Source organism: Gopherus flavomarginatus, chromosome 1, assembly GCF_025201925.1.
Source record: "Gopherus flavomarginatus isolate rGopFla2 chromosome 1, rGopFla2.mat.asm, whole genome shotgun sequence".
Lineage (NCBI taxonomy): Eukaryota > Metazoa > Chordata > Testudines > Testudinidae > Gopherus > Gopherus flavomarginatus.
In genome coordinates, this window is record NC_066617.1 from 227,742,240 (window position 1) to 227,764,536 (window position 22,297).

The 22,297-nt window shown below is 40.7% G+C and overlaps 1 protein-coding gene across 2 annotated transcripts; it reads left to right on the plus strand.

Moving 5' to 3' along the window:
• The first annotated feature begins 73 nt into the window (after positions 1-73).
• EIF1AX (eukaryotic translation initiation factor 1A X-linked) lies at positions 74-21,237 on the plus strand. Of its 2 annotated transcripts, XM_050936741.1 has the most exons (7): positions 82-216; positions 2,337-2,420; positions 5,375-5,478; positions 16,547-16,597; positions 18,436-18,517; positions 18,633-18,724; positions 20,082-21,237. In XM_050936741.1, exons 1-7 carry the CDS (start codon positions 201-203, stop codon positions 20,085-20,087), a joined length of 435 nt encoding a protein of 144 aa, XP_050792698.1. In that variant the 5' UTR covers positions 82-200; the 3' UTR covers positions 20,088-21,237. The 2 variants fall into 2 exon arrangements, with proteins under 2 accessions (XP_050792701.1, XP_050792698.1); XM_050936744.1 differs by lacking the exon at positions 2,337-2,420 and having other exon boundaries at positions 74-216.
• Positions 21,238-22,297: the final 1,060 nt, after the last annotated feature.

The window sequence follows — 22,297 nt, forward strand, 5'->3', positions numbered from 1 at the left end:
GAGCCGCAGTCTCGGTTGCCTGTTGCGGTTGCTGTCGCAGCCGCGTAAGGACCTGCCTGTCGCGTGACTCTCCAATCCCAACGGCCGTCACGAGAGTCGAGTCGCTGCCCGCGCGCCGCACGCAGGAACCCACCGCCCGACCGGCAGAAGCAGCGCGCAGACACCCGCCCCTCCCCCCGCAGTGAGGAGCGGCCGGCGCCATGCCCAAGAATAAAGGTGAGGCCTCCCCTCGCGCGCGGGCCCGGGGCCGCCGCGTCCCCTCCCTCAGGCCGGGCCTGGGCCGGAGCGGCCTCATAGACTCTAGGACTGGAAGGGACCTCGAGAGGTCATCGAGTCCAGTCCCCTGCCCTCATGGCAGGACAAATACTGTCTGGACCATCCCTGTGCTCGGGGTGGCGCTGGGAGCCTCTCCTCGCAGGGCAGGCCGGGAGCGGGGCCGGAGTTCGCTGGGCGGTGAGGCGGGGGATCTGGGCAGGGCGGTCACAGCCGCTGCGGCCTGGCCTGGCCTCCTGCCGCCTAGCCCCGGGTTAGCGAGCCCGGCCTGAAGCACCGGCCCCGGGTCGCCGGCACCTTCCCCGCCACACACGCACCGGCTGGGAGCCGGGGTCACGGCTCCGCGCAGCCACTGGCTCGCGGCGACCTCGCTGGCTCACGCAGGGTCCCTCCCGCCGGGCTTCTCTCGGGCCCGTGGCCCGGTGTGCGTGACGGGCTGAATGAGCGACGGGTCTGGCAGGAAGAGTGGGGGGTGCGGGGCGGTCGGATCCAGCCGAGTAGCGAAGAAAAAGACTCGTGTAGAGAGAGCGAGCCTCGGACTCCGGGAGTAAGTAAGTTTGTTCCGCCCTCCCCTGTATGGCAGAACTCAACCAGCATTTAAGTGTCAACTGTTGCTATGCTCCGGTTCTTAACAGTAGCGTTTGTTCGTACAGTACATGCAGATCTTCACAGGGGTACCACCAGCCACAGCTGTTCCCATATGTTAGAAACCTTAACAGGTCTTGTTAACGTGTTTCCCTGTGCTGATGTGAAAGAGGAAAGGAGAGAAAGGAAGCAATTTTTTGGAGGCAAGATTTACAAAAACTGCAAGCTGTTCTTCCTGATTTTTCAACAAGAAAAGGAATCCTGTTGCCAGAAGCTTGTTGAAATGCTGCTGTTTAAAAGGAAAGCATCAATTTGAAAAGCGCATGTCCATCTGGATATTTGCACCTCCTATTGCTACAGGAAAATCCCTAAAATTATTTTTCTTTAGTTTTTCAGTTGTCTGTTGAACTTTATTTTTTGTATACTGTAGTCACTTTCATGTTTTTATTGAGAGTAGGTTACACTTTTCTGTCTTGTTTATTTGCATAGTGACATCACTCACTGATTTGGGTTGGGGAGTTCACCTGGATGCTTTCCCAGTCCTTGCAAGAACGTGTTCACCAGTAGCAGCACAACTGAGACTGAAGATTCATCACTCAGCCCCTTTGTAGTTTCTCTCTTTCCTGGACAGTCATGAAGGTTGATTAACTGAGGTCCACCAGAATGCAATCAATTGCATGTTCAGGGGGATGGTGGTAAATGTTCTTTTGAAGGCTGCTGTTACCTAAATTTCAAAGTGAGTTTAAATACTCGATAGTTAGCACTGTATGATCTTTTAATTGATCCCTTGTTTGGCAATGGTAAAATAAGAACAAAGATGAGGTAATTTGATAGTAAATATTGCCAAAATTGATCCAAAGAAACACAAAACACCTCCAGACTTTAAATAAAATAATAAGATGGCTTTAGCATACTATCACTGAAGTGAGATTAAGGGATAGGTGATGCTCTTGAGATGTGATTCAGTTTCTCCTACATGTTCTTTTCTGGTGTGTGGCTGAGGAATTTATATGCACATGAACTTCTTCTGTGTCTGTTTCATGTGGAATTTTTTTCTTGTATCCTAGCCCTGCCACTTCAGCTCAGAATTAGGAAGGGGTAGAGCAGAGATAAGATGATCAGACCGTCGCTGGAGAGAATAGGTTTTAAAGTCTTTCTTGTAGCTTATGCTGGACTTCTAAGAATCCAAAGGAATACTGTTTTTCTCATCACATTTATTGGGAACATGAAAATTAAAATTTCTCTCTCGCGGTTTTGACTTTAGCGTCATTTTTGAAAGAAACTTGAAATCATCATGGTGTAGTGCTCTAAGAAGAAAGATCAGTTTTATCACACACCTAGATATAGTGCTTTAAAGCTGCAGCAGTGACCATAGATTTCCTTAGGTCTAACAAATTATTGCTGTTTTATCTTTCCAATACATGATTTTATATAGGTTTCTAAATTGCATATAGTGATTTATTTTATTTTCAATTTAGGTAAGGGAGGTAAAAACAGACGACGAGGTAAGAATGAGAATGAATCGGAGAAGAGAGAATTAGTGTTCAAGGAGGATGGACAAGGTGAGATTTTGAATTGTAATTCAGTCAAATATGGTAGCTACAATACTTGGAAGGTTCCTACACAAGGGATAATTGAGCTGTGTATAGGTTTAATTTGGATGTTTGAAAACTACAAAAGTACTTGATGTGATGGAATGGAGCATCTTCATCTTGGGAATATATTTAGCAAAAGGCAAATTGAATGGGAATGAAGATCTATCCACTTCACTTCCCATTTATTAATGTATCTAAGAAATAAGTTCAGTTCTTTGCTCCTCAAGCGGTTTGTGCTGCTGTGTGATTAAAAAGAAAAAAAAAGGTTGTGTTAGTTCCTATGTGTAAATTGTTCCTAGTTTCTTTCTAGAGATCACCTCTGGCTCACTTAGTAATATCACTGTGCTATAGGGAGCAACATTCAACCATCTTCTGTCAGAGGCACCATGATGAATGACTGACTGATAGGGAAACCCATGAGATCGTGACTGGGTAGAGGAGGAATGTAGTAAATTTTAAAATAGTGAGTATACGTGAGTGTTCACCTAGCAGTGAGATAGTTGGCTTGGTAACCAAATGAAATTCAGGCAATAGCTTTGCTTAACATTTCCCTGATGGCTAAAACACAAATTGACTTAGAGTCTTGCAGCTCTTGTGATGCAACTTGACTTGCAACACTCATACCCTGTGATCTGCTCCATTGTCCCTGCTATTCTTCATAGCTTTAAGAAGCAGTGAAATGAAACTGGTTTGTTTACTGGTGGGTGGGAAACGCCCCTGGATATTTCCATTACATGCATCTGAGGAAGTGGGTATTCACCCACGAAAGCTCATGCTCCAAAACGTCTGTTAGTCTATAAGGTGCCACAGGATTCTTTGCTGCTTTTAGTGGGCCACTGTGAATCATGTCGTTTTCATGCAGCTGCTTATGTAAACTATGAGCAGTGGCAGATGTAGGTCCTGAAGCTACACACAGGAGAAGAGGACCCAACTGCAGTCTGAGGGGAAGTAGTTGCAACCAGCTTTTAGCGTTGTCCAAGAGTCAAGTAGCAGAAGACCTTCCTGCCCCCACCTCTCCGTGGAGAAAGAAGCTAGCATAAGATCCTTCTCCCTTCCAACAAGCAGAGGTCCTGGGGGCTTTGCTTTTCTCACTTGAAGGCTAATATGTATGAAAGTGTGATCTAGGGACAGCATCCTTTTAAGGACAGTAGGACCCCCTGAAGATGGGATTCAGAATACACCAAAAGAGAGGAGAAAATAATGCTCTCCTGTCCCCAAATGATCTGCTTGTTTTTGTAATCTATCTGTAGAGGTGGAGGGGAGTGGTGATGGATCTACAAATGTATCATGTGTAAAATGAGCACACTTGATCTGGAAGTCAGAGATAATAAATGTAGGCACTTGTATGTCTTTTAAAAATATTTGGGGGAAAAATAAAGCATACATAAATGTAAGAGGGGTTCAGTATAGAAAACATGTAGTCACTTTAAATACCAACAGTAAAATAAAGACTTTTTTTTAAAGCATGATTATAGCTAATTTAAGCACATATCAATTCAAATTTGCATTTTTTCCAACAATAAAACTTAAACATTTATAATATCCATAAAGTTGCAGTGATGAAAACAAAAAATCTTTGTAATGTTGTGATTTTTGGAGTATATCCACATGGAAAATATTGGTCAATGTGACAGGCCGTGGTCTCTCCACACTAGCAAGCTAACTGTTGCCTACACAAAAATTGACATCACAGCAAAGGAATTTTGAGAAGGGATCTGAAAATGGAAAATGAGGCAGCTTTGTGGATGTTTATGTGGAACACCTCCCAAGCATGTGTGGCTACACAGGATAAAGCATGAAGGTGCTTCTTTGAAAAGCAAACAAGTGACAGTGAAGGCTAGCATAATGGACCAATCAGAAGTGAACATCAACAGCTTGATAGTGAATCAGAGGTGCTAGGTAGAGTGGGGATTGACTGCGAAGAGCCTTGAAAGTGAATACTAGCTGCTCTTGCATTTGTTAAGACCAGGGAAAGCTATTAAATTAATCAAGATTTTGCCAGAGCTACATTGTTTATAGCCCCATTGGCTGGATGAGCTGCAGAACCCGTCTGTCGGCATTACACGCCGCTGTTTTCTTCCATATTCAGTGGAAGTGGTGCTGGGCTTAGCACAGGAGACCTCTTTAGTGGCAAGAATTTCTTCTGCACCCCTGCTGTTAGTGCCACCTGTGTTACCAGGGTGGCAATCATTGCCCTCTACTTGGGTACCATCAGTCATCCTGGTACCGCTGCTGACTTTGGGGTCAGCACTGCTTCCAGCACCGAAAATGATAGAGGCATATTTGGCACTGCCAATATGGTTTCCACTGTCAGTTCCAGTTCCGAATTCGTTCTGGGCTATGAATGAGTCAGACCAGTTGCTCCCACCCACAAGGCTCGCTCCACCTTCATCCCCTGAATCCCAGGACTGCTTGGCATCAAGGTTAGGATCTTCTTCCTCTTGCTTTCCATCACCTGACCCACATTGAGGGGGTCGTTCATGGGGCACTGTGGGTATCAGGATTGGCACTCGTCTTGCAGTCAGGACCGGGGTGCCCCTGGCTGGAGCCTACTCACCCCAGTGTCCTACCCATACCAGTGGCCTCCACAGAATCCCTGAGATGCTTCTTGGTCACAGAGGTCCTGCTCCTCATCCCATTCTAAGGCAAGATCACCCAGCAGGTCTGTGGCAGTGACCATCAGTCTGCTGCAGGCCCAGGCACCATTGAACCTTCCCCTTGCAGAGCCTTCAGGGTATGCTTTTTGGGGCAAGGACTATCTTTTTGTTCTGTTTATAGCATGCCTCGCAAAATGGGATCCTGGTCCATGACTAGGGCTCTTGGTTCAACAGTAAAATCATCTTTTTTTTTTCTTGTAAAAATTCCTGTTGACTGTTTAAAATTAAGTAATTCAGCAACATGTTGGACTCTCTCTCTTCCAGAGTATGCTCAAGTGATCAAGATGTTGGGCAATGGAAGATTGGAGGCATTGTGTTTTGATGGTGTGAAGAGGTTGTGTCATATCAGAGGGAAGCTAAGAAAAAAGGTGAGTCTAAATCACTTACATGGAAAATAAATGAATACATACCAAGTAGAAGAGGCAATCTTCTGAAAATGGACATAGCTACACATACTCTAAAATAACGGGACACTTTAAAAATTTCCTTAATTATGGTACTAGCAACTTTATTAAAATTGAAAGAATTTTGAAATTCATATTTAAGTTTTGTTCAGATAATTAGCTGCTTGTACTTCTCTTGGCAAGGGCAATGAAGGAAGTTTAAATCTTGCCCACTGACTTTCAGGTTCTTGGAGATGCAGATGTTTCAGGGGGAAGTTTTGCTTGTTTAAAAAATGTCAGTTTTTTATTTTATGGAAACATTTCTGTTGAACTTGGGTTTTATAAAATCCTATACAAACTCTAAATTTTGGCTTGAATTTAAGGTTACAGGGTCAGAGTAAACTGGTGGATAGCATGATGGTAATTAAAATTGAGGCTAGCTGACTGTAAAATCTTCCTGCTTACTTGGATAGACTTGCAAATTGCTGTTCCTCAAGGAGATAGGTTTAGTGGTCCAAATTTGAGGTAATTTAACAAGGGTTTGCAAGATACGGTCCCCCAGAAATCACATGTGCTACAGGACAAAGGCTCTGTTGCATATCTGATTGTTTTACAGGTAACCTGACATCAGAATAATAGGAGTGGCTCAACCTGACATGCTGTGGCCATTTAAGCCAAGCAAACAGCATTATCAGCTTTCTGACAACCTATGTTGTGCATATTTAGTTGCTCTTTGTTTACATTCTGCAGGTTCTCCATCTGGCAGGTTTGCCCTGAAAGCAAAACTTCTTGTTTAAATTGATAATTCCAAATACTCTAAAATCACATGCATACTCTGATTTTACTTCTGAAATATTGTCAAGGAAAATAGCTTTAATTAAATAGAGGGGCAACTATCAACTCTAGTAAGCAGAAACATTAAAGTGATAGAATCATGCTCCTCATTCTTTCCTGAGCAGTGGAGCTGAGTGTTATCAAAGAATAGCAAGTAGCTACTACTCTCATCAATGTCAGCATGGTCAACAGTGTTGCTGAATTTCAAGAAATGCACACATAATAGACACACCCTATTCTGTGGCATATGGTCCACATTGACTAATGGGGAGCCAGGATGTTCTCATCAGTCAAAACACTATTTTAGGTTTATCATGAAAAATAAACACAGAAAACCTCTCATTTTTCTACTGTAATTCTTCCAGTCTGGACAAACCAAAGGTTCACACACACCATTTTTAACCTTTTATTAACAATACAGAAAAAAAAGGAAAAACAGTTAAAGTATTTGACATGTAAAATATTGAGTGAGGCTTTCATTTTAATACCATCCCTTGTTTGTTTTCTCTTTAGCTGTAGAGCCTTTAGAAGGAAACCCCCCATTTTTCAGTCTCTTAGATGGTCTCAATGATGGTAATAGGTTTATCCCCAAAAGGATAGTTATGTGTAGTGCTGGGGAGGAGTACCAATGACATAGAGAAGGGTAGGAGAGATGTCCTGGAGGCCAAATCTAGGCTGCTAGGGAAGAGACTGAAATCCAGCACCTCTGTGGGGGCATTCTCAGAAATGCTCCCAGTTCCACGCGCAGGGTCAGGTAGGCAGGCAGAGCTTCAGTGTCTCAATGCGTGGATGAGACGATGATGTAGAGAGGAGGGGTGTAGATTCATTAGGAACTGGGAAATTTTTGGGATGGAGGGAGCCTATGCAGGAGAGATGGGCTCCACCTAAACCAAAGTGGAACAAGACTTCTGGCACTTAACATTAAAAAGGTTGCAGAGAAGTTTTTAAACTAGGAGATGGGAGAAAGCCAACTGCTGCAGAGGAGCATATGGGTCGGACAGAGACTTCTCTTGGAGGAGAGTCTATTGATAGAGATTCTCTAGGTTATAGTCAGGAGCAGAGGATGGAAGAGGATAATGTAAGGGCCAGATCAGATGAGAAACATTCACATAAAGAATCAGACACATCAGAAAAGGACAGACAAATAAACAGTGACACGTGTTTAAAGTGCTTTTACCCAAATGCTAGAAGTCTCAATAATAAGATGGGTGAACTAGAGTGCCTCGCAATAAAGGAGGATATTGATATAATAGGCATCACAGAAACCTGGTGGACTGAGGACAATCTGTGGGACACAATCATTCCGGGGTACAAAATATATCAGAAGGACAGAACAGGTCGTAGGCGGGGAGTGGCTCTATATGTAAAAGAAAATATAGAATCAAATGAAGTAAAAATCTTACGTGAATCCACATGTTCCATAGAATCTCTATGGATAGTAATTTCATGCTCTAATAAGAATACAGGTCTGTCTCATCTTAGGCGGGGGTTCTGTTCCGCGGTTATCACGTGTAGCAAAAACCACGTATAGTCAGAACCCCAAGCCCTTTAAATCCTGCCTGCAGCTCCGGCCGGCGGGACGGGCAAGGGGGGCATTTAAAGGGCTCTGCCAGGCTTCCCTCCGCGGTGGGGAGCCCAGTGGAGCCCTTTAAATGCCCCCTCCGTCCCGCCGCCGGAGCTGCAGGAAGGATTTAAAGGTCTCCTCCAGGCTTCCCGCCCTGGTGGGCAGCCCGGAAGAGCCCTTTAAATCCTGCCCGCAGCTCTGGCAGCGGGACGGGGGGGAGGGCATTTAAAGGGCCAGAAGCTCCACAGTGGCTGGAGTCTCAGGCCCTTTAATTCGCCTCAGGGGCTACCAGCCACCTCTGCAGCTGGGAGCCCCCTGAGTGATTTAAAGGCCCTGGGATTCCCAACCACAGCTGGTGCCCCAGGACCATTAAATCTTGAGGCCATGCCCCCTCCGGGACTCCAGGCTTTTCAGCGTAAAGCTGAAATTGCGCATGTTAAATGCGCGTAAGTTGCAAGAGACCTGTATAACATTAGGGATCTATTATCGACTACCTGACCAGGACAGTAACAGTGGTAATGAAATGCTACGGGACATTAGAGATGCTATCAAAATTAAGAACTCAATAATAGTGAGGGATTTCCTCATATTGACTAGGTACATGTCACCTCAGGATGAAATGCAGAGACAATATTTCTCAATACTTTTAAATGACTGCTTCTTGGAGCAGCTGGTACGGGAACCCACAGGGGGAAAGGCAACTCTTGATTTAGTCCTGAAATGAGCGCAGGAGCTGGTCCAAGAGGTAACTATAACAGGACCACTTGGAAATAGTGACCATAATATAAAAACATTTAACATCCCTGTGGTGGGAAGAACATCTCAACAGCCCAACACTGTGGCATTTAATTTAAAAAAGGGGAACTGCAAAAATGAGGGGGTTAGTTAAACAGAAATTAAAAGGTTCAGTGACTAAAGTGAAATCCCTGGAAGCTGCATGGACGCTTTTCAAAGACACCATAATAGAGGTCCAACTTAAATGTATACCCCAAATTAAGAAACACAGTAAAAGAACTAAAAAAGAGCCACCATGGCTTAACAGCCATGTAAAAGAAGCAGTGAGAGATAAAAAGGCATCTTTTTAAAAGTGGAAGTTGAATCCTAGTGAGGTAAATAGAAAGGAGCATAAACGCTGCCAAATTAAGTGTAAAAATGTAGTAAGAAAAGCCAAAGAGGTATTTGAAGAATGGTTAGCCAAAAACTCAAGAGGTAATAACAAAATGTTTAAGTGTATCAGAAGCAGGAAGCTTGCTGAACAATCAGTGGGGTGCCTGGACGATCAAGATACAAAAGGAGCACTTAAAGACAATAAAGTCATTGCAGAGAAACTAAATGGATTCTTTGCTTTAGTCTTCATGGCTGAGGATGTTAGGGAGATTCCCAAACCTGAGCCAGCTTTTGTAGGTGACAAATCTGAGGAACTGTCACAGATTAAAGTGTCACTAGAGGAGGTTTTGGAATTAATTGATAAAATTAACATTAACAAGTCACCGGGGCCAGATGGCAATTACCCAAGAGTTCCGAAAGAATTCAAATGTGAAATTGTGGAACTGTTAACTGTGGTGTATAACCTGTCCTTTAAATTGGCTTTTGTACCCAATGACTGGAAGATAGCTAATGTAATGCCAATATTTAAAAAGGGCTCTAGAGATGATTCTGGCAGTAACAGACCGATAAATCTAACATCAGTACCGGGCAAATTAGTTGAAACAATAGTAAAGAATAAAATTGTCAAGCACATAGAAGAACATAAATTGTTGGGGAAAAGTCAACATGGTTTCTGTAAAGGGAAATCGTGTCTTACTAATCTATTAGAGTTCTTTGAAGGGGTCAACAAACGTGGACGAGGGGGATCCAGTGAACGTAGTGTACTTAGATTTCCAGAAAGCCTTTGACAAGGTCACTCACCAAAGGCTCTTATGTAAATTAAGCTCTCATGATATAAAAAGGAAGGTCCTTTCATGGATTGAGGACTGGTTAAAAGACAGGGAACGAAGGGTAGGAATAAATGGTAAATTTCTCAGAATGGAGAGGGGTAACAAGTGGTGTTCCCCAAGGGTCAGTCCTGGGACCAATCCTATTCAACTTATTCATAAATGATCTGGAGAAAGGGTAAAAACTGAGGTGGCAAAGTTTGCAGATGATATAATGTAGGTAATTTTTTCACATCTAACTTCTCAGGATAGTTAAGAGCAAAGCAGATTGTGAAGAACTTCAAAAAGATCTTGGAAAACTAAGTGATTGGGCAACAAAATCGCAAATGACATGTAATGAGGATAAATGTAAAGTAATGCACATTGGGGAAAAATAACCCCAACTATACGTACAATATGGTAGGGGGCCAATTCAGTTACAGCGAATCAGGAAAAAGATCTTGGAGTCATCGTGGATAGTTCTCTGAAGACGTCCATGCAGTGTGCAGAGGCGGTCAAAAAAGCAAACAGGATGTTAGGAATCATTAAAAAGAGGATAGAGAATAAGACGGAGAATATCTTATTGCCCATATATAAATCCATGGTATGCCCACATCTTGAATATTGCATACAGATGTGGTCTCCTCATCTCAAAAAAGATATACTGGCAATAGAGAAGGTTCAGAGAAGGGCAACTAAAATGATTAGGGATTTGGAATGGGTCCCACCTGAGGAGAGATTGTGAGGACTTTTCAGCTTGGAAAAGAGGAGACTAAGGTGGGATATGATAGAGGTATATAAAATTATGAGTGAGATGGAGAAAGTAGATAAGGAAAAGCTATTTACTTATTCCCATAATACAAGAACTAGGGGCCACCAAATGAAATTAATGGGCAGCAGGTTTAAAACAAATAAAAGGAAGTTCTTCACACAGCGCACAGTCAACTTGTGGAACTCCTTGCCTGAGGAGGTTGTGAAGGCTGGGACTATAACAGGGTTTAAAAGAGAACTGGATAAATTCATGGAGGTTAAGTCCAGTAAGGACTATTAGCCAGGATGGGTAAGGAATCGTGTCCCTAGACTCTGTTTGTCAGAGGGCAGAGGTGGATGGCAGGAGAGGGATCACTTGATCATTACCTGTTAGGTTCACTCCCTCTGGGGCACCTGGCTTTGGCCACTGTTGGTAGACAGGATACTGGAAAAGAGGATAAGTCGGTTAAGATGGGATAGAGATGCTGATGCTGCTGTTGAAGTTTAATCTCAGAAAGAAAAGTCCCCTAGTTCACAATCTTCGATGCTATCAAAGATGGTAGTAACTGTCATCCCAGGCAGTGCTTGGGATTTATCTGGAGCCTGTAAGCATGGCAATATCATCTGCCCCCCCCCCCCCAGTCGTCTTCCCTCCCCCCCTGTTCTAGTTACGACACCTCTCAGGTTCAAGATGATGAAGGCCTGAGGTCCAAGGAAACAGTGGGATTGGCATCTGATTGGTGAAGCTTGCTCAAGTAGCCTGTATCTGTTCTTTTGTTCCTTCATACTTTCCCAACAAATTTTTTCTTTTAAGGACCCAAGAAGGGAGTGATGGGTATAATAGTCTAACCCAGGGATCAGCAGCCTTTCAGAAGTGATGTGCCAAGTCTTCATTTATTCACTCTAATTTAAGGTTTCGCATGCCCGTAATACATTTTGAGGTTTTTAGAAGGTCTCTTTCTATAAGTCTATAATATATAACTAAGCTATTGTATGTAAAGTAAATAAGGATTTTAAAATGTTTAAGATGCTTCATTTAAAATTAAATTAAAATGCAGAGCCTCCCGGATGGGTGGCCAGGACCCAGGCAATGTGAGTGCCACTGAAAATCACCTCGTGTGCCACAGGTTGCCTACACCTGGTCTAACCTGTCACTGTTTTGTCCACCAACTAGGCCTAATATTTGACATACCACCTTTGGCTCATTATCCTTTGGTATCATATCTCCTGTTTTTTAACAGGCATAACTTCAACACAGTCCTTGAATCATATCAGCGTGGTCTTTTTGTTTAGACTAATTCAGCTATTCTGTTTCCCTTTCATACCTTTTCCATCAACATTTGTTGTTATAAACTATTGTAACCTCTTGTATCCTTTTACATGCTACTTACACTTGAGCGTACAATTCAAGGAAATTTTTAGGCCCAACAGTACACACTGCCCTGTAATCTGAACTCTGAGTGGTGCTCCAGCTTGACCCCACTAGCCATTATGGCTCTGTGCTTCCAGATGATATGGAGCAATGTAGGTCCCCCAGTTTTGGGGTTAACTGCACTTCTACCCCATCCTTGGTCTGCTTAAGGGACGTCCCTTTAGGACTCAGGCCTCTGTCACCTCTATAGGCAGGGACCTGCATTCCTCTCCTTCCTACCCAGGCTGGAATTCTTCTTTCCATTCACTGTGCGTATCCCAGCAGGTCTAAACTTAGCTTAGCACCTGTAGTTTCTCTCTCTCTCTCTAAAGTGCTACAACAGTGAAGACCGGTCAGCCTTTACAAAGCAAAATACACTTATTTTTAGGATAAAAGCATTAGAGAAAATATATCATAAAACATCTATACATGTGCTAGGTTTACCGGAAGTCACCCGTCTTCCACATGGTAAACCTGATAGGTTTCAAAGTCCTTCAAATACTTTCAGCAGGGTTTGCCCTCTTGGTTACAATCTATCAGTTGTCAGATCAAAAATTAGAGCTCCTCAGCCAGTTAAGGCTGATCTTTGATACTTTTGGCTCATTCTTTGTCTCCAGGACTTCTTGAACCTGTTCTGAACCAGTATATGCTATTCACCCAAGGGATGGTACTTCTCTACAGTTTTCCTGTTCCAGGTCTACAGTAATTACCTCCCCCTCGCCCCCCATTTTAGTTCTTAGAGGGAGCTGGATAACCTGTCAGTGTACAATTTCTGGCTCACAAAGATACAGTTAACATTTATAATGTTGGAACAATAGTCTCAAAGATATTGTATATATCAGTGACACCTATCGCAGTATGTATACAGCGTGCATGGGTACGCTAGGATGAACTGTCAGACCACATCCTCACTAAGGCCAAAGTTGTGTTCAGGTTGACCTTAGTGAACAGAAGCAGACTATGCCTGGCTTATACTTGACCACATCACCATCTCTCCACAAACCACCAGATGCACCTCTTCTCATAATCTAAACTGTGCCAGCTGCAAGTAATCCTTGAATCAGTCACTACAGCTGTCACTAACATAGTGAAGAATAGTCTGAGTTCATGCTAGCAGCTGAGAATATAGTTAATAAAATGGCATACTCACCAGTCTTTCCTCTTGCCTGTTTATTATAGGTTCGCATGGACTGTGAAACATACTTACAGTATATCCACAATGGTCCTAGTCATCTCTGGGTGGGGCATCTCTGTGTACCTTAACTCTGTATTTCTGGGTTTCTGAGGTTAAAGTTTAGGACCATGAAACATTCTGGGCAGGTCTAAGACACTTCTGGTCAACGCTGTCTCTGCATTAACAAAGAATTTGGCAGTGAATACAGCAGAGTTTTAGTGTTGATCAAATTGAGAATGTTGTTTTGTAGTCTGACATTAGGAAAGCCAGTTTAGTAAAATGCTGATTACTTAACCAAGATGCTTATAAATAAAAGGCTTAAATCTCAGTTCAGCTTCATTTACACCCACTTTAAGGCTCCTTTTCGCTACCAATTTGGTGTGCAGTCTCTATAGCATAACTGAGACCCAAGCCCAAATCTCTGGAAATTTTTCTTCAAATATATTTTGACAATCATATGAAGAAAGAAGAAAGTAGTGCCACTTTCAGGCTGCTGATTTAAAAACTTCTGTGGATTTTTTTTAACAGTAGGTGAATTAGTAAAAATCCATACTGCATTTTAAATCAAGATATTTCTAGGCTAGAAACACAATCAGAACTTCAGGTTATGTTCTCAATTAAGGGGGCGGAGTTGGAGTTGTAGTAACTTTCAGTTGTGGAAAAAGGTATCCCAGCACAATCCACTCAATTCATTGACACATTCTGGATATTAAAGAGTCTGTGTACTGACTGCTTTTGTAACTCCACTCTATTCTACTCAACTAATTTTAATCGTAGGACTGGAAGGGACCTCGAGAGGTCATTTAGTCCAGTCTCCAGCCCTCACGGCAGGACTAAATATTACTTAGACCATCTCTGACAGGTGTTTATCTAACCTGTTGTTAAAAATCTCCAATGATGGAGATTCCACAGCCTCCCTAGGCAATTTATTCCAGTGTTTAACCACCCTGGCAGTTAAGTTTTTCCCAATATCCAACATAAACTGCCCTTGCTGCAGTTTAAACCCATTGCTTCTTATCCTATCCTCAGAGGTTAACGAGAACAATTTTTCTCTCTCCTCCTTGTAACCTTTTATGTACTTGAAAACTGTTGTCATGTCCCCTCTCTTCTCTTTTCCAGACTAAACAAACCCAATTTTTTCGGTCTTCCCTCATAGGTCATGTTTTCTAGACCTTTAATTATTTTTATTGCTCTTTCTCAAATTTGTCCACATCTTTCCTGAAATGTGGCACCCAGAACAATACTCCAGTTGAGGCCTAATCAACGTGGCACAAGAATTACTTCTCATGTCTTGCTTACAACACTCCTGATAATACATCCCCGAATGATGTTTCTTTTTTTTGCAATGGTATTACACTGTTGACTGACATTTAGCTTGTGATCCACTTTAGCCCCCCAGATCCCTTTCTGCAGTACTCCTTTGTAGGCAGTCATTTCCCATTTTGTATGTGTGCAACTGATTGTTCTGTCTTAAGTGGAATACTTTGCATTTGTCCTTGTTGGATTTCATCCTGTTTACTTCAGATCATTTCTCCAGTTTGTCCAGATCACTTTGAATTTTATTCCTATCCTCCAAAGCACTTGCAACCCCTCCCAGCTTGATATGGTCCACAAACTTTATAAGTGTACTCTCAGTGCCATTATGTAAATCATTGATTGATATATTGAACTGAACTGATACCTGCAGGACCTCACTTGATATGCCCTTTCAGCTTGATTGTGAACTGCTTGGAAAACCATTCTTAAAGAGTAGTTATGCACTTATAGTAATGGTAACTTACAGATCCCTTGGTTGCCAGCCAGGCTTGCAGAGGAAAGTTAAGTACAGTAAAAACAAAACAAAATTTACACTAACAGGCAGGACGTGATCAGTTGACTAAATTATGTCTTTCATTTAATTCACACATCTAGATAAAGACATAAAATCCATTTCCCTGACTCTTTTATGGTGTATGCTCTGTTTGGGAAAAATCCATTTAAGCAAGGAGCCTAACAAGTCCTACCACACAATCAAGTCTGTGTCTAATACCTGCCTCTGCAATAGATATTATGAAGCTGTGTGGCTAATTTCTACATAGTCTGCATCCCTGTCTGTGTAAGTGATAGGAGATGCACCTTTCTCACTGAAGGTTCTCTCCCTGTTATGGTACAAAAAAGCCTCCCATTCACACCATGAATTACAGCAGTGGTTCTCAACCAGGTGTCCAAGGCCCCCAGGGGGGCTGCCGAGCAGAGCCAGCATTAGACTCGCTGCGGCCCAGGACAGAAAGCCAACACCCTGCCACAAGGGGCTGAAGCCCAGGCCCTGAGCTCCGCCTCCTAAGGCTAAAGCCAAAGTCTGAGCAATGTAGCTCTGCAGGGGCCTCAGTGGCATGAGGCCCTAGGCAGTTGCCCTGCTTGGTACCCTGTAATGCCAGCCCTGGCTTTTATATGCAAAAAAACAATTGTTATGATACAGGTGGGCTGTGAAGTTTTTATAGCATGTTGGGACAGGCCTCAGAAAGAAAAAGATTGAGAACCCCTGCATTACAGGATGTCAGTAAGTATTAGGATGCCAGTAAACTTAATTTCTAAATATTTAATGCAATATCATGTTTATATGAGTTACTACATTAGTTATTTGAATTGCACTAGTGCTTAGGGATCCCTGACTTGAAGCCCCTTACCAGGCTAGGCATTGTACAAATGCTTAATGAATGGTTCCTGCCTCAAAGAGTTTAAATTTAAATCTGAGTATAGGGAAAGACTCTATTTTTCCACATTGCAGACCTGCAAAACAATGTAAACCGTTGGACTAATGCACAGTGAATAAGTCAACATTTTTAATCTTCATTTATTTTAATGTGAATTCATGTCATCTTTGAAAAATGACCCGTTCATAGTATCTCTTTAATGAATAAAAAGTCCAACTTTTAGAAAATCACTTTGACATAGTCACTCAACAGAAACAGTCCATGTTAGATTTCTTGCATTTTCTCTTCTGCTTGGCTTCTTCCTTTCATTCACTTTAGTGTGAAGTTTTACTTTTCTGTGCACAGACCCTTTGTGGAACTCGGTCAATAAAATGGTTAGACTTCCTTTGGCCTACCCAAATTTAATGACTTTCTAGCCATCCATAAGGCTGGAGACATCTAAATCACTTGATTTGCTGCGGTGATGGAGTTCTGTAAATATGCTTGGTCAACTATTACCCCCACCAACAGTAAGTTATGTAATGTAATGTTGAAACCAAGTGTTAGGAAGTGGGGACGTATTCTGTTTTCTTGTTTAGGAAAAAGTGTCTGCAGTTTGTTTTAATATTTTAGTAGATCCAAGTATAGTGTTTGAACTTATTACTGTTAAATTGCAGATGGACAAATGTGGATTTGTAGAGGTTTTTTTTAATGTTCCTTGTTTCTGACTTTCAGGTTTGGATAAATACATCGGATATTATATTGGTTGGTTTAAGAGACTACCAGGTAAATATTCTTCTTGATTTAGCACTTGTATGTGTTGTAGTACATAGCATGGATTATGGCTTAAAGGGCACTAAAAGTCTGCTAGAGAGCATTGTGCAAATAATTTCTGTTTAACTGGCACTTACTATATATTTAACTGTATCATGTTAAATATGCTTCATATTTGATTATTTTTATATTTGTAATACAAGACAAATTCTGTCATGGGTAAATGGACCAGTTTTCATCCAAATTGGCCCTTTAGACGATGTATGTGTGGAAAATGCCCTATGGCATCAGAATGCCTCTGACTTTTTCAGAAATGGCTGCTTGGTGAGCTGCTCCTGTGCATTTCACTGGCAAATGGAGCAAAATAGGATGGTAGGATGCCAGCCGTCACAGTTCAGCATCACTGCACCTGTATTTCTCCCTTTGTGGTCCAGCAAGGGCTGCCTCTGTTAGGCTTCTGGCTGCTTTCCCTCACTCTCTTGGGTGGAGACCTGGCCCTCACTCCCCTGACTACAGTGTGATATTTCCAGCAAGCCAGACTTCCTAAACAGGCCCCAGAGTTTTGTTTTAAGTTCTTAATAGCTGTAGCTCAAAACAAGCGCACATATGGATAGTCTTTCCTTTGCACATCTTGAGCCTTTACTCTTCAGATTCTGGGAACGAGAACTCAGTAGACAACGGTCCCCTCAGGGTGTAGCTTCAAAAGGCTGGGCTTTTTCTTAACCAGAGATGAGAACTTGCTTTCACTTGCCCATGGAGATTCCCCAGGCAAACCACTTGACATTGTTTGGCCAAAAGTCCATTCTTGTGTGGCCTGTTGTTCAATATAGTTCTTTGAAGTTCATAACACTGCCAGGGCTCACAATACAGGTCTGTCATATCTTATGCGCATATTTCAGCTTCACGCGGTCGGCAAAAAACAATCAAAAAAACCCAACAATTTTAATACTGTACCTGTAGTGCGGGCAATTCCGCCTGCCATTACACTCAATGTAATTTTGACTATACACGATTTTCGCTTTACACGCTGACTGCAGAACATAACCCCAGCGTAAGATGCGACAGACCTGTAATACATAACCTTTGCATTTGATACAAAGATGCTTAAATTTAATTCGTTACGGTTTGTCAAGGATATTGCAGAAAATTGCCATGTCTGTCACAACAGCCATTTCATTCAGATAAATGTATTCTTTGAGCCCTTTGCTGTTCGAAGAATTCTGCCTTAATCTGTCACGGAATCCAGAGACTACATTAGTTTTTTCTTTAAAATGTGTGGCTCTAATAGTTTCCTAGAGTAACTATATGTTGAGTCCAGTGAATGGCAGTTGTATCAGATTTTTAATGGGCTGTTTTCATAATAAATATACGTTCACTGAGTGCAGTATGATACCTTCAGTTATTGGAATGTGAATTTTGTTGCTAATGGAATTAGGAAGATAATTATATTATATTCAATATAGACTTTCAACAAATTAACAACCCATTAAAATATTTTATCACATAGCTTCATAGATAAAATTTAGACTGCTAATGCTAGCTAAAGCTTTAGCTTTGTGATATGTGGCAAATGTAGATGTACCTTGAAAAAGACTAGTTTAGAATGCTTAACAAAAATTGGACTTCAGGGAGGGAAGACTTACAATATTCTGTACAGTAGGTTTACCTCTTTCACTTGTAGTGGCAAATTGAAGAATAGTTGAGAACTAAGGGTTTTGTGGATGATTTCAGGACATAAGAATTGAAAAAGATTAAACTGTCCATCTAGCAAACACCTTGCTTAACCTATCATTTTTAGGAAGTGGAAACCTTTCTACAATGCTGACTAATTCAGTCAAATGTTCTCTTAGGATAACAAGGCTGATGTCATTCTAAAATACAATGCAGATGAAGCCAGAAGTCTGAAGGCATATGGGGAACTTCCAGAACACGGTAAGAATCTTTCAAGATCGGATTGGAAGTCAGTAGACATGAATGTGGTCAGTAACCCACAGTGAATTGTCAGTTTTTAATGTGTGCATTAACTTTTTTGAAACTCTCTATTTAGCTAAAATCAATGAAACAGACACATTTGGTCCTGGTGATGATGATGAAATCCAGTTTGATGATATTGGAGATGATGATGAGGACATTGATGATGTAAGTAATAAGAATACTACATTTGGTTTCATATATTTGAAGCATCAACTCTTTGATAATACTGCTTTGTTTGCTACTTAAGTAGTAACGTATTTAGGTAGCACAATGTATTAAAGCTTTGAAGTCTTCAGCTGGGCTAGATATTATTTCTGGAAGGCTTTCCAGTGACTAAGTGAAACTAGTCAAAAATCCTGTTCTTTGGAGTTGTGGCACTTCTTGCAGACCTCTGCATAGTCACAGATCAAAGATTTGTAGGATGTCATACAGTGAATATTGCTTCAGATTTTAATAACAGAATTTCATACCTGTCGAAGTTTGATCTTTATCACTGTTTATGGGAGCTAGAAATAAATTATTACATTATGTTTGCAGGAATGTAGTCAACCTCAGCAGCCACTATAGATTAGTCAAGTTAATGTGACAATTTCAGAGCTCTAGTGCAGTGGTTCCCAAACTTTTTTCATTTGCAAAACCCTAAAATATTTCAAATGGAGATGGGGGACCCCTTTGGCAATCTTAGACAGTCAGCAGAACCCAGGATGAAAACCATTGCTGTAGTGGACAAGTCACCCTCAAAATGAACAGTGACTCAAAATCCCATCCTCTGATTCCTCAAGCGAATTCTGAAAACAGTGTGCCATATCTTATGAACATGGAATTTTAAGTGGGGGAAAATGTATTCTAATGTGCAGCTGAGACTGTTTATTAATCATTTTTATATAGTATAAGATGGGCACAATACTGTAAATTAGGTGTAGCAGGCAGAGAGGAAGACTTCTGCCCAAAGGATAAGAGGACAGAATAAAACAGCATGAAGAAACACTGTGAAGTGTTAGCGTGCTTGCAGTTTCTTTTTAATCCAGTTAGACTCTGAGTAAAATGATCTTAAATTCACAGTGTGAAAAAGTTCTGATTTGTATGCTGGAGCATCTCTGTAGTAGGGAGATTTAAACAGGAACCAGTTCATTTTGCCGGTGACTTCTTAAACTATATTTGTGTTTTGATTTGGAACTTTACCTCACAGCTTAGATTATTTTTCTTTTTGCTTCTTCAGGAAAATCATAGCCCTGCCTTTTTGTATTTTACTGTTTACTCATTGGGATGATTTTACATTGATCATTAACTTCCCTAGGGGAGATGAGTTGGGAAGGAAGGGGCAAATGATTACATACTCATTAACAAAAAAATGGAAACTGGGGGCAAAAAAAAAATAAATTTGATTGTGAAATGAGTTGTGAATCTTCCATTCTCTAAGATAATAAGTTATTAAAATACATCTTAAAGGTAGAATTGTTTGTTTGCTCACATGGTCAAAATTATCTTTCTCACTATGCTGTCTTTTTTTCCCCACTTACAGATCTAAATGAAGCTAAGAGGTTTACATTCCAACTTTTTTCCTCCAAGGATTATTCTACATTGATACATTGGGTAAAATCCCTTTCTTTTTAAGAAGACTGAAACATCAGTAATGAGTGTAGCTTGTTACATCAAATGAGAATTTATTTTCAGTGTTTGTTTTAAAGTATTTATATTTCTTTAGAAACAGATAATGCTGGATTATCTTAAAGGCTAAATGAAATGCCACAACTATTTTGTCTTTTCACAAATTAAAGCTCTTACATCTGGATGGAAGTGAGAGAGTAATATCTGCTGTACAAGTCTGCATTTTTGCCTCTTATGCATTCATCACTACATTTCGAGTTAAACCTGTATTTTGAAATAAAATTGTTTACCCTGTAATTATCATGGATTTTGATTAAATACTCAGTTCAGATTAGTGTCCAATCATACTATGCAGTGTCTTTCTGTATACCCTTGCCTTGAAGTTAACTTGAAAAGATTTTGATAATCTAAAAGGAAGGCGGAAATCTGCATTCAAACTCCTAATGCATGGGTCTGCTTTTCGTGTTTTAGTAGAATGCTGCTATTTTTATAATAGTTTTGATAATTAAGCACTCATTCTTTCAAAGATGTAAAGTTGCCACAATGGGAGAAAAGTAAATGTAAAAAGTAAGCAGCATCTCAAATTTGCAGTTGTTTAAAACTGTTACATATGTTTGAATAGCTTTTCCATATTTGTAAATGCAGTATAATACTGTAGTTGCAGAAATTAAACACTGGGTGGCACCCAATTTAACAAACACATTGGTACTAAACATTTACAGTTTTTTATACTGAAACATGTATAAAATAGTTTTCCCTCAACAAAATAAATGACTAGCATTCTTGATGTGTTAAACATACGTAGAATATTTTTACATTATAGAAAGGTTATGTTAAAAGTAGAGTTTTATTTTAATCTAAGTTCCATACATTGTAAGGTGCAACTTTGAAAAAGTTATGTAAACTTTGAATAACTGAATATAAATGAAAAATTTAAATTAATGTCAAATTCTGCAAAATCTCTTTATCCAGAATTAACCAGTAAGACAAACTAATGGAAAGATTCTCCAGCTTCTGAATGGAAGAGTCATAGCTAAAAAGTTGAATAAAGACTAACATATTCCTGGAAATATTTTCATGTGCTAGCGTTAGTTTGCGTGTCTTTCTAATGATGTATTTTGAGTTTAACAGTTGAAAGCAGAATGGGGCCCTGGAGAATTTTTTATTTTCATTCTGTGCTGTGTAAAATTTGGTTTTTGACATTTTGTATTTATTATATGGCCTGATAGGCGTGAAGTGACTATAGCTTTAAAAATGCAGATTGGTCTGATTGCTTTAAACAAGATTTTTTTAATACTGTTGAATATTCAAACAAACTCCCTTAGAGCATGTAGCAAAAATGTAACTTTCTACCTTTTTCTCTCCAGTGTACAGTAGGTTTCCATTTCCCTTGTGTGGAGTTGGGAGTCACTACAGGGACTGAAAAAATTTCTTCAATATTCAGTATACTTGCAAAACTTATTTTATATATTTAAATAATTTATAAAGAATTTTACAATCCTGCTGACTTCTGAGAAAAGAAAATATATTTGCATTACCCATGCACCCTTCCTGCTCTGTTGGTTTGCATTGGGTGTATTGACTTTTGAAGTCCTTTTTATGCCTGAATTTCCAGCAATTCAGGATCTGGTTTTAATTGTTTCATAGAGCCTGTAGTGAGCAGGAATTCATAAACCATTTTCCCCCCTTCTCCTTCTATCTTTTCCCGTGAGTGCCCAAATGGATCTTGAACACCTCCTAACATGGTTGAGCTCTTAAAATTTAGCTGGAGGCATGGCACAGAAAGCTTTTACATCATCGGTCCTGTCTTTGCTTGTGCTGTTTTTTCCTAATACCAACTACCTATGAATTGGCTGAGTGTCACAGCAGATAAAATGTGAGCATTAACTTTAGAATGCTAGAACTATCCATTGGAGAAGATTCAGTGATGATGACTAAATCATCTTGCCTGTCCACATACTGAAGGGACTGCTGTTAGGGAACCTGTATGTTTTGTTCAGATGTGAATTTATCATAATATATTGTGACTGGGAGGAACGAGCCAAATTTTATACTGATTATCTTCATTTGTTGCTGGGAACTTTATTCATCATACAAAAGTCCACCAATCTATTACCATCTGTATTTCAG